This window comes from Amblyomma mixtum, chromosome 7 (genome assembly GCF_055824585.1).
Source record: "Amblyomma mixtum isolate Tamu chromosome 7, ASM5582458v1, whole genome shotgun sequence".
Lineage (NCBI taxonomy): Eukaryota > Metazoa > Arthropoda > Arachnida > Ixodida > Ixodidae > Amblyomma > Amblyomma mixtum.
In genome coordinates, this window is record NC_143018.1 from 25918582 (window position 1) to 25931164 (window position 12583).

Consider the following 12583-nt stretch of genomic DNA (forward strand, 5'->3'; position numbering starts at 1 on the left):
CAACACAGTTCCCACTTCGAGTTACTACCATAACCTTGCCGTCCCGGTTGGCTCAATTGGTAGAGCGACTGCTCCGGTGAAGCGGTGGTCCCGGGTTCGATCCCCGGACCAGGACGAATTTTTCTTTAACTACGAAGTTTCTGAGAAAGCTGCATAGCTTTCCTTTGTGGCTGTATGGCTGCGCTCGGGTGGATGTCAATGAGTAATTACTCCCTTATTGTTAAACTAATTATGTGTCTGTGTGAATTTTTTGACGAATGGGTTGTGCGCTCCACACATTGTAAATTAGGAAAACGATGAGCACTATGAGAAAGCATGAAAGCCGCTGGAGAAAGACGTTACAAGGAGGCTAAGAACGGGTTGGAGTGAACTTTGCAAGCAAATATAGATAAGAAATAGTTTATCAACACTGCTCAAGAGGAAAGCAAGTAATATTTGTGTCCTGACAGGACTTACCTGGGAAGCAGGAACTTGGACGCTGATGAAAAGGCTTGAAATTAAATGAAGACAGCGCAGTGGGGTTTAAAAAAAAATGGAAGAACAGACAATTTTCTGTCGTTACAACAGGCTTTCCGTTGCGCTTACGACCAAAAACTTTTTGCAGCTACAGAAGTGCTTGTCGTAATAACAGAATTTGCTGTTTTATTGTGTTGTCACTTGTCATAACAATACAGCTGCAGTAAAATAGTTAGAAAACACCACAGCACTACAAAAAATACTACGGTACGATAGAAAAATCTGTTGTTGGGAGAAACAAAACATTTTGTCGTATTTTGGGCACAATTCTGACGTTTATTTCCGACTGGGCGTGGCTATAGACAGGGCTAATTAGAGATTAATAGTTGAGGTTTTTGTAATGCTGTGGGCTAACCGGGGAGGTAAATGGTGCGCGGAAGGGCCACGGTATCGAATGCACTCGTGCGAAACGGCGCTACCGGTACCGAATGCAAAAGATTGTCCGGTACACCGTTCCAGATGGACTCTCTGCGAGAGGACCTGGATAAGATCAACGAAGAGGCCAGCGATGAAGACTTCGCCCTCATAAGAAGCAAAATCTTGGACATCATGTAAGCTCTTCTGTCGTTCTGCTGACGCTGTGGCCGTTCTATTGATGCTACACAATCCCTGCTGATTGCATGCTCAAGCGGACGAGCAATGGGTGTTGAGTCTGGTCAGCAGAATATACGAGCACGCGACGCTGCAAGTAACAATGCATAGAGTTTTTCATACGTAACTAGAGGGAATACTGTTGGCGGGAAGTTAAGGTTTCGTACTTGGCTTGGCTTGAGTTGGGCTGACACGTGGATTCAGTCGTAAAAATGTCACTTTTTTCGTGGAAAAATATCAGAGGAATGCTTTGCTAATTTCCATACGAGCATAATATCGAAGGTTTGTTCCTAGTGTAAGGAAGACGACGGGCCTACGCGCGAGCCGCATGGCCATCGCCTGGTGCCCGCTCCTGTCTCAACTAGCTGACCTCGGACTGCGGTTAGCCCTGCGCCCGCTGAGAAGCTTCACCGAACAAATCCCACCTTACACTAGTAAGTTTGTTAAATAAAGTAGAAAACGCTCTATAAAAAGAATTTACTCTCCGGAAGGCGGAGAGCATCGCCGCCGGAGCCGTGATTCCACCGCTGAATCCACGTTTTCAGCCCAACACTAGCCAGATTAAATTCGAAACCTAATCTTCCCGTCATGCCTTTTGTGAATGAAGCGCTTCATAAGAAACTCGCATAAATGATTACGCTAGTTTTCACTCTAGGTAATTTTGAGAAAATGGAATGACCGTCTGGTGGACGCTGACTTGATGTTACTAACTGAAGAGTTTTACACACAGGCTACACTTTTTGAAAACATGGCAGGTCTCAGCTATTATCCAGGCGAGGTTACACCATTTTTGTTATCCAAGTGAGCCCTGCAGTGCGGACGCAAAATTGTGCCGTAAAATGTGAAAGTTGGTGAAAAATTTCGCGTAAAGCTCGTAAACATTAATAGTACCTTTTGCTGGGCTAGTTGGTGTGACATTGTGTTCAGGAAAGTAAAAACAGCGCTAAATTCTACACAAACCACACAGAAAGACGGACAGGACGGGCGCTGACTCCAACTAAGTTTATTGAAAGCCATATGTTGCATATATAGCCCGAAGAAGGGGAACGCATGCGCATTTCTTACATGGCAAAATTACACCCACACACACACGGACGATAACTACTCATAATCGCGTATTTTTAACAATCTGTGCTCACTTCCTCGTAGGGAGATGGAAGTGGTGCTGACGCACATACCGCCCCTCTAGGCTTCTTCCGCAATAAGCAAGCCAACAACAACAACAACGACAAAAACAATTGAGGCTTCAAGAAGGCACGGCGTGGGATTTGAAAGGTTATCAACTTTCTTTTTTTTTTTTTTTCAGAGAACAACGTCAGAAGGCGGACGCACAAATCGACTCCCTGAAAATAGTTTTGACCAAAATGAAACGCATCTCGGAAGACATTGAGGAGTTGAGGAGAACACAAGGCTACACCAGCGCCCCCACGAAGCTGAAGTTTCGGAGGTAAGCAGAACTTTGGCGTATTGCAATATGCCCACTTATTATCTCGCACGAGCTGATTGCTTTCACTTCTACCACCGCGTTGTGTTGTTGTTTTAGGGCCACCTGCTGTCTTGTGAAGTAATTAAATTTAAAGAGGCCGCGAGGAAAACTACGCACAGATATTGCTCTCAGTAAACATTTTTCGTACTTTTTATTTTTCTTTCTAGCTATGCTGACATTTGTCCACTCGGAGAATTATGAATTTATTGCGAAAAAAAAAACAGATTAAAAAATCTCTCCGCCACTTGATCCAAAGTTGTGACGTCCATAACGAAAAGGACGAGTTGTTACAGTTTTGAAGTAAATGGTGGTGCAGTGTAGAATATGAGATCCGCTCCAGGCTCGTGTACTGTGCGATGTCAGTGCACGTTAAAGAACCCCAGGTGGTCAAAATTTCCGGAGCCCTCCACTACGGCGTCTCTCATAGCCTTAGACGCTTTGGGACGTTAAACCCTATAAACCAAACCAAACCAGAAAGTCTGCGTCGACGCATGCATTTTACTTGCGAAATCGGCCGTTGATGGCGCCACCAGTATTTCGTTTCGTGGTCTTTTCTAGGTTATGAAAGCTCCGTTTTCGGCAACAGTGGTCTCTTTGTGATTAGAACGCGGTACATTATCGACACAGGCCAACTTCTATTTGCCATTCAATTCCTTTTAAACTGTCGTGTTCGTGCGAGCCGATAGGCCATGACATTGATCGAGAATGCGCCCGTTTCTCTTTCGCAGAAAAAGCAGCGACAAGCAGACTGAGGATGTTCCACCCGACGAACAGCCCACCGATGAGGAACTCTTTACGGAGGAGCTGGAACTGAGAAGGTTGCTCCAGCAGCTGGACTGGATGGACTACGAGAGGAAGTTGCACCTATGGCATCAGGAGAAGCGACTGAAGGTGCGAACGAACTCGGTAAGGTGTGTGAGTTTTCAAAATAGAGCCTATCTCGTAACAGAGGGTAGGTCGCATAAATACAACTCAATGAGTTCAATAACATCCCAATTCCCAGCGGAGGATGCTGATAACTGGTAACTTTGAGTCACATGCACAAGCAAGAGCACCCACTCGCTCGCTCGCTTGCTTGATCACTCACTGCTCACTCATTTGCTGACTACTCCCTCACTCACTACTCATTCAATATTCGCTCACACACTCAAGTGCTTACTCGCTCACTTGCCTAAGTTTACTGACATTCTCATTTTGACCCATTCACTCATCCGACCTCACAGGTTCATGCTTTTATACTGACTTATTAACTGAGTCACTCATTCGAAACATAACGATGGGCCTATTTCGTTGTTTTTCGTCTGAGGTCACAACTGTAATATTTCAAAAATACTTTTTTTTTGCACGCGGAGTCCACCCTTGAGTCATCTTTTCTCGGACAGGAACTAAGACCAGAGCATGGAGTTGCTAAATGATTTTCCCGTTTTATGCAGTAGATTCATGCGTTCTTTTCAGCTATCCTAAGATCCTTCATTATGCGATTAGTTTTGCCCTAAATCAATAATTTTCCCATCCCAGCTTTCGTTAGTGTCTGCCACTCTTCTAAGGCCTCACGTGGCTGCACTTTTATGCATGCACCTTCCGCGGCTTGTTAAATGTGACGTCCGTGTTCGAAGTAGCATTTCTCGCACGCATGTTTTTACACCAGTGTTTTTTTTTTGCTTATTTTTGACTGAAGAAACGGCACCTTCGGCAGACGAAATGACGTTACAAATGAACTTTATCTGCCGTGTGATCGCTTCATGATTATTACGCTGCTTGTACCAGGAACAGAACGGTGGCGCTAGTGGTGAGGACAAGGAACTGGAGAAGCCGCATCCCCCGCCAGACATCGTCGAAGCCGACATCGTCGAACTCGTCCGTCAAAGGGCAAAGAAGCAGAGGGAGGCGATAGGTATGATGTTACCGACCTCTGTTTAAAATTTTAAAATCAAATCGGTTCCGAAAAAAATCATAAAGTTTTACCGTAATTAAACCGAGCAGACGTACGAAAGCATGTGTTTATGATGTAAAAAATAGCGCACAGGGAGCACAAGGGACGGAAAGTAAACGACGCAGACAAGCGCTATCATCATGAACGTTACCATGAACGTTTTACATCATGAACGTTATCCAACTTGCCCAACTTTCCGCTTTGCAGCATGTGTTTAACCTGGCTGGTTCATGGTTTTGCTTCGTCGACATACCTGGGGACGATATTGAAGCGAAAAGCTTCACTACAAGAGTCGGACGCGGGCTTCGCATATGCCGTGAAACCGAATGGCGAGTTCTGCGCATGCGCGAAACCGAGTGACGTCACGCACGGCGCAGGTGGCCGCAGCCGTCGCCGCCGGCGACTCCGCCGCCTGATCTTTCGGCGCAGCCGCGCGCTACTGTGCATGTTCGCCGCCTCCTCACCGCCGCTACTACTGCGCGCTCGCCTCCTCTCCACCGTTTGACCTTTCGTTGCAGCCGCGCGTTTACCACAGTTACTACGCATGCGGAAGGAGGGCTATATAACGCGCTTGCCTACAGCGTTATCGTGGTGCTCCCAGTGCACTGTGCGCGAACTGCGACAGCCATGACATCAAACAAAGCATAACTGCGGCTTTTCGCTTGTATATCCAGGCTTAACCAGAGCTAAGCCACTGCCAATTTTTTTTAGACTCAGGTTAAGCTCTGATCGAGTTTAAGCTGATCTGATCTGTTCGCGCCGCAGATGGAAGTTGATGACGATGGCGATCTGCAATGCGCAGCGCAAGAGTGAGGTACAGTTTAACACGACGGGTGATCGTCTGCAGCGATAGCATAGTGCTCTCGTGCAGTGGCCAGCGAAGCTAATCAGTTCGCGCCCTCGCGTCTTCGAAACCCAGTAGCGGCAATATTTATTTCATTTCTCCAGGTTGGCCAAGGTCATCCATAAGGTCGCCTTCCCATTGGCTACAGCTAGCGCGTAGCTCCACCCAACTTATTAGAGCGTCTTCCCATTGGCTGCAGTTTGCGCGACGCTCCTCCGAACTAAACCGAGTTTACCCGAGTTACTCCGAGGCTGCGCGCAGTTTTTTTTGGTTGGAACCGCGTGAAGTGGTGCTTTTGCACTCAAACTAGGAATCACAGTGGGCTAGGCATTTTTTTTTTTCAAATCAAATCAAATCAAGTTTATTTCATAGTTACACTACAGTACATGGTTACGGGGTATATATACATCAGGAGGCCCAAAAGTCGAAACTGCAAATATATGGCCTCTTGAATTGTCTGAAACATGACAATTCCATGACATCTTTTTCGAGTCTAAGTCTACTGGTAGATAGCGCGCTTCTTAAGAAGCTTTATTCAACAAGCGGTCAGCAGATTTTGGCGAAAATTAGTTAAAAACTCTCAATAGTAACACGAGACCGATTGCATTAAAAAGTTGGCGAAGACTCTCTGCTAGCTGCGGGAGTGTCTATGAAGTGGATAATCTTACAGGACGGTGTAATCTGATGTAATGTTCAATCCTCAGCAGCAGTGGCACTGAACCTGCCGGGCTGTGGCATACCTGGTTGCTTCTAAAAGAGAGGAAGAAAGCAGGAAAACGAATAATTATGAGTGCGTCCTTGTGCTACGTTTGTTTTGTTACGTTAAAAAAATCAAGGTTGTTTTTTTTTAAATTATATTGTTATGCGCAATGAGTTACCAGTCGTTGTCCCTCCTCATTCGTGAAGCATTCGGTGACGTACTTGTGACGCAATTGCTCGGCGTTTTCAGATGCCGTTGCGTACCTGAGCCGTGATGACGTCACTCCAGCACAGCAGTGTTCCAGGTGGGTCAGCCAGATTTGTGGTAACTTGTTGAAACTACATTTTAAGGCGAAAGCCTTTAATGTCTCATCGTTGTAACCAGCAGTTGTCGACACAGAATGTCACGCTTTTCAGTTGGTCGAAACGGTCGTGACGTCACAGTGCGCCAATTTCAAACGGGGCCAATTGTACTTTGGCTAGTAACCATGCAACCAATTGAAAGGATCGTATAGTGATGCTATAAGTGGGACTGAGCTTAATTAATTGCTTAATTGCCCAATTACGGTAATTAAATTTTCTAGTCAGGCCATATAAATAAATAAAGCCGAGTAGGAAATTAGTCCAGCTCGAGAATCGAACCCCGGTCTTCTGCGTGCGAGACGAGTATGCTATCCACTCCGCCATGCCAGCTGGATGGTTTGGAATGAACAAAGGCGCGTCTAGTGAATACGGTGTCTTCGCTCACTTCCATCCTCCTCCCTTTCCTCCTGGCGAGGTTTAGGTGTCCACCGAGGTACGAGAGACAGATACATTTCCTTTCTTCAAAAACCAATTTACCGACGAGCGAGGCGTAGAACCGAATGGGCGATGGCGTTCTATGGACTCCCCGGCAGCGTTGCAACACGCTCTCGCGTTCCACTCTTAGAGGCGAAGCTTAACATCTTAACCACACATCAGTGACCACACTTTAGGTCAAAAAAGTGCACCCCCCCCCCCCCCCCCCGAATTTTGACGGGTGTCCACCGAGATATGTGAGACAGTTACTGCGTAATTTTCTTTCCTCAAATACACTTTTCATTTTCTTCATTACGGGCCATATTCGTCTTTCTTCTTTCACTCCCACTTCCTCCGTTCCTCTATGGTACTATTCAGGTGTCCACCGAGATGACAGATTTACTGCGCCATTTCCTTTCCTCAAAAACCGTTGCGTTGAAACGGCTAGGCATCGCGCCGAACGGGTGGTGGCGTTCCAGTTCCGTGGACTCCCTGGCAGCGCTACAACACGCTGTCGCGTTCCACTCCTAAAGGCGAAGCTTAAGCTTAAACTTAATTAGCAGTTAATTAGTATTCAGGCATTAATCAGTAATTAACCAATAATTAGTGATTTTTCATCACTTAGTAATTAGTACTAAATTACATGTGACGCCACCAGTGCCACAGAAGCAGTCAAAGTGGTGCGTAAAACGCTTTCGCCTCTACGCACTTTAGACAGTCAAAGTGCCCCCTGAATTTTTTCTTAGTTTCTTTTCGTCCATGAACAACAGCGTTAGCCAGCATTTCATAGGTATTCGGCCCTTTGAATTTTTGAAGCCACGGTTCGAAACCAGAACGAAGAACTTTTTGTTTTTAATGTATGGTTTTAGTGCGCGTGTATTCGCCGAAGTTCAAATTTCTATGTTCACAAAATAATAACGTTGTCGTAATTCTTCCTGTCTTCCGCGAAGTGTGCATGTGTGTGCGTAGCTGGAATAAAGGATGTACTCGAATGAAATATAAAATATTGACACATAATCAGTGACACATGCAGATTGAAACCTACAGCGACAAATGTAATTTAATTTACTATTTTTAAGACGGGCATGATGGTGGCCCTCTTAGTGTAGAGTTCATTTGGGACGCACAAAATCCGGCTATTATCGCCACAATATTTGACAGTACATGGCACTACATTGAAAGTCAAACAGCTCGAATAAAAAAAAGTCTTTCACAAGTCCACTAACTTTCATTTAGGAGTGATACTTTTTGCCAGTCGTTTTTTATTAAAACGAATTGTGAATGGAATACTTTATCACTTGAAATTGTTTCATCCTTATTAAACAATGCATTTTGCCGCGCATTGAATGCTTAGTTTAGCAATTCAGCAATTAGCAGTTCAGTAATTTTTTTCAGGCGTGTTGACTTTACGCCGGGAACCTACCACATCATTTAATTTACGTTTGTTTCATTATAAGCCCGCTTTTAAGAGGTATTGCATAAGTTTATGGTGATTATAAAAGAAAGAGGCTGACAGTGAAGTTTTGCGCGGCCGACCAACAACTCTTGCTACTTTTTATTGCAGCGGGGAACAGCGGAGAAGGCTGGACGTCGCGAAAACAAGCATTCACCTGAGGGTCATCCTCAACGAGAAGGAAATCTGCAAGACGGACAGCAGGTATGTACACACGTTACGATGTTACGCTTAAAACCACTCTAACTGTGCAATTTCCATGCTTTCAGGCCTCTCGGCGAAGACTTCACGATCGTTTGGGGCCAGATATTCGCGCTGAAGATTTTGCAGCTCCCCAGGGCAATCAACCTAGAGGTGAGAAAGATCGTGGTTTCCATATTCGTCGGTATTTCCGTGTATCATTCGTAGCGTACAGTATGTATCACACTTAGCGTGAGCACTTGTGCGCATAGGTTTCAGAATCTCACAGCGCCAGCGGCGGCTGCGTCTTATAGACTCTGTACTGTTACGACCCATCTTGAGACCCGCGATGAAACGGTGGTGGATTCAACAGCGGATATTTCGACGGGTCGTTTGACCCCCAAGATGGCCCCACGGCTCGGTGCCAACGACCTTCTAGAAGGACCGACGACCGGGGAAGATAGGTTGCCCCTCGACTGAAAGAGGCCCGAAACGAATCAGAGGAAGCCGGCGCAGCTGCGTCTGCGACGTCAACATGCCACACCGGTGTTCGATGGACGCGAGCTGCCAACTCAGTGCTACAGTGATGCGGACTACGCTTCCTCCTCGCCAGTTCCCACGTGCGGGCTCTCAACAGGTGTCTTAGTTGGCTGTGACGTGTGGTGCCGATCTTTTGTGTCACGATGAATTGCCGCTTGGTGAAAGGGCTCAACAGGTCTTCGTTGGCTGTGACGTGTGGTGCCGATCTTTTGTGTCACGATGAATTGCCGCCTGGTGAAAGGGCGGAGCCTTGGGCTATTTAACCTGCGCCCAAAGTGAGCACGAACGCTCTGTACCTTGGGTATTAGGTTCATCCAGTATGGCTCTGAACCTCGGGCAATAGGTTCATCCAGTGTGGCTCTGAACCTTGGGTAATAGGTTCATCCATTGGCTCTGGGCCCTGGGTAAAAGGCTCATCCAGTCATTCGACGTCATGAACTCTTAAATTCTGATTCCTTGTTCTTCTTTTGTAAATTTATGTAAATAAGTGTCTTAGTTTCTTGCCATTAAATCTGCTTGTTTTCATATCTCCAACTTCGAAGCTTCAGACTTTCCTCAGCCCGAAGACTCAACACGCTACCAAATGGAGCCCGGGTTCGAGCTTTCCTGTGCCCCACAACAACTGGTGGCAGCGGTAGGATTCTGCTACCTTCAGTTACAACAGTACCCATGCAGTGAGAGAGGCCCAAAACACCGTGAATGTACGCCAGCTGCGCAATAAGCCCGCATCTGGTGCTGCTAGAGCCACAGAATGACATGCTCAAGAAATCTGACTTGTAATCAACTTGCAATAACTCGGCATATTCGAGTTCGTTTGTAACTTTTCGATGCATGCTAATCAGATATCCAGTTGAATAATACTTATTACGTTTAGATGCATGATTACGCAGATGTTTGTCCTCACAGTGGTTAATTCTCCTTCGGGTTCGGCAGGTGTACGAGACGAGGGGCGTGCTGTCGCAGAAGCTGGCGGATGTGCCCGTGCCTATTCCGGACTCCGAACTGACAGCGTCGAGCGCGCACCTGACAGCCCTGCACTTCGCGAGCGACAGGACCGTGCCGGCGTCGCACGCTGGCGTGGGCTGCGGTAGGTGTCGCCCCTCCTTTACGCTAACTGTGCTTTCGTGTTACACGAACGAAGCAATGCATAACTGGCCAGTAGCCGAAAAGTCAGGGCTTAGAGAAAAAGGAGCGTGAAAAGTGTTGCTTCACGTCGACGTCGGACCGCGTGACAGAGACGACGTGGAGAATAGACTCGTACACCCCCCCCCCCCCCCCCCAAAAAAAAGAAAGAAAACTTAATCTTCTTCAATAAATGCCACAAGAACGATGATGATGATACGCGATGGAGTAAGGCAGCACGTGGCGCCATCTAACGCATACAAAAATAAATAGAAAGAAAAGGGTGGCAGGTTAAGTGAAGGAGGATTGCAGTTTGTTATGTTGCGCTGGAGGCTGCCGTAGAAGAGAAAAGAAGTGAAAGCGTGAAGTAAAGGACAAAATACGTAAATGACGAACTTGGGAAGCCTGTGACACAGTCAGAACTTGTAGCAGTAATGCTGCATCCTCATGATATGGAGCAGTGCATAGCTGGCCATCAGGGTTAATGATCGCTGAGGCCGTCATCTGAGAACCGTGCTTACGGTCAGCAGCGAACAAGGTTTATTGGGATGTATATAGGAGACGATCACTGAACACTACATGGTCGACTATCGTCTTATGCATGTTTTGCGTTCAGCGTAGCTCTGAATTCAATGCGCTCTGGTTTATCAGTCCCCACCGTTACGTCCTACTAGATAATGTAATACAACTTCCCCAGTATGACGGTGGCCTCAGTTACAACTCTCGGCAGTATGTATAGTAACATGGAACCACTTGGATGAAATGTTGATTGCTGTTACACCTTTTTACCTTAATTCTCATAGCCTACAATGAGGACACAGCTTTGCACAGCGAAATTATCAATCGAACGGCTTAATTCGTCAACAAATTCACCGGTGTAAAGCTCTGCAAACTCCGTTCTTGTTGCCATCGAATCCGCTGATGACTTTATTGCCCTTTTGGTGTGAACAAGACGAAAAGAAAAAAAAAACAAAGCGAGATATAGAGGTTGTTTACTTTTGCATCATATCGAATACTTTTGTTCCATATCTCGCCTCCAAAGGCGTCCGCTTGGAAGTGGGCCGTTGCGGTCCCCTCTGGCTGAGCCTCAGCGGCACGGTCGTCTGCAGCCTCGCCTGGGCGGACAGCATGGCGGGGCAGAAGGTCGTCATACGCACCGACACCGCCCCCAACGCCCGGTGAGGAGCCCCTCCGGCGACGACAAAACGGCACAGGAGAAAAACAAAACGCCTTACAGTCACTGGCTTTTCGCCGAAAGAGGAATTTGCTGGCAACTGACAAAAAACCGGATTTCATATCGGGAATATGGCTCTGTACAATTAGTATAAGTGTAAAATTCACTCTGGCCAGTATGATTCGTTTTCGAGATGTCAAGCCACTGGCAGCTATAGAGTTCTCAAAGCAAGCAACATAAAAAAAAAATTACAGTCATGCATAAGACACCCCCCTCCTGAGCGCTTTTGCATGAAGATTTATTGCGAAACCGTTTGACACCGGCTTTACATCAAACTTTTTCCAGAAAAAAAAAATACCAAAAAGTGTGAGTCGGAGCCAAGACTGAAGCTCTGTACTTGTCACGTACAGCCGTGAAAGCTACCGACCTGTTCCGAAAGCGAGGAAGGCGGTGATCAGTGTTGCGAGGTCTCTGCGCCCAGGAAGGGTTAGATTCACCACGACTACGTACAGGAATCGCCAGAGTGTGTAGTGTGTCGATATCGTGCTTTGTCTCCTGCCTGTTCCTCAGTCACGTACCTTCTCCCTCTCAAACGCAGTGCCCGCGTGACACACAAGAGAGTGGGCAAAGCAAGACTGGGCAGCATCCTCAACCGCTCCAAGCTGAGAGCGCTGGCCCAGCAGCCCCAGGGGAGCGCCAAGGGCAGCGCGGTACGGGGTGCATTCTTCACTCTGCTGACCACGCGCTGTGTATGCACTTTCTGATTGCCCAACTGACGCAGCACTCTGGTGGTGCAACCAAAGCGAAAAAAAAAGGAAGGGCTCTGGCAGCTGACTTCATTAGCAACGAAGCATTTATACGGTTCACTCGATTGGTTGATTAGCAGCCAGGTTGTTGGGCGAGTAGCAAAGCTGGCCGGAGCTTTCACACTCTGAACCCGCCCCACCGAAATCTGGCCGGCCTCGCACATTGTTGCAGCTAACGTTTCTCCTCATTTCCTCAACCAGCTTCCGCGAAGCCTTCTCTCCCAACAGAATTAACGAAGCAAGGTAATTTTGGTCGCCCCAGTGTTGCAATGGAAACCTTGCAGTGCTTGTGCGAGATATAATATTGTACCTGAAATTGCGGCCAAACAATAAGCTGCTCCAGTTGTACGATTGCAGTTTTACCTCGCTACCTGATTGTAGCAGGGTTACAATTATTAGTCGTTGACGAACTACTTTGAATCATTGGATTACGTTGTAATAAAGTTGTAAGGGGCTTAGATT

The 12583-nt window shown here is 46.8% G+C and overlaps 1 protein-coding gene across 1 annotated transcript in view; it reads left to right on the plus strand.

Moving 5' to 3' along the window:
• The first annotated feature begins 956 nt into the window (after positions 1–956).
• Positions 957–12583, plus strand: part of Cc2d2a (Coiled-coil and C2 domain containing 2A) — a 29083-nt gene continuing 17456 nt past the window's right edge. Inside the window, exons 1-10 of the mRNA XM_089553912.1 lie at positions 957–1067; positions 2414–2554; positions 3322–3499; positions 4361–4487; positions 6320–6374; positions 8411–8503; positions 8569–8653; positions 9953–10106; positions 11184–11319; positions 11914–12064. Of these exons, the coding sequence (XP_089410038.1) occupies positions 976–1067; positions 2414–2554; positions 3322–3499; positions 4361–4487; positions 6320–6374; positions 8411–8503; positions 8569–8653; positions 9953–10106; positions 11184–11319; positions 11914–12064 (1212 nt within the window). The 5' untranslated portion in view covers positions 957–975. The remainder of the gene's footprint in view (positions 1068–2413; positions 2555–3321; positions 3500–4360; positions 4488–6319; positions 6375–8410; positions 8504–8568; positions 8654–9952; positions 10107–11183; positions 11320–11913; positions 12065–12583) is intronic.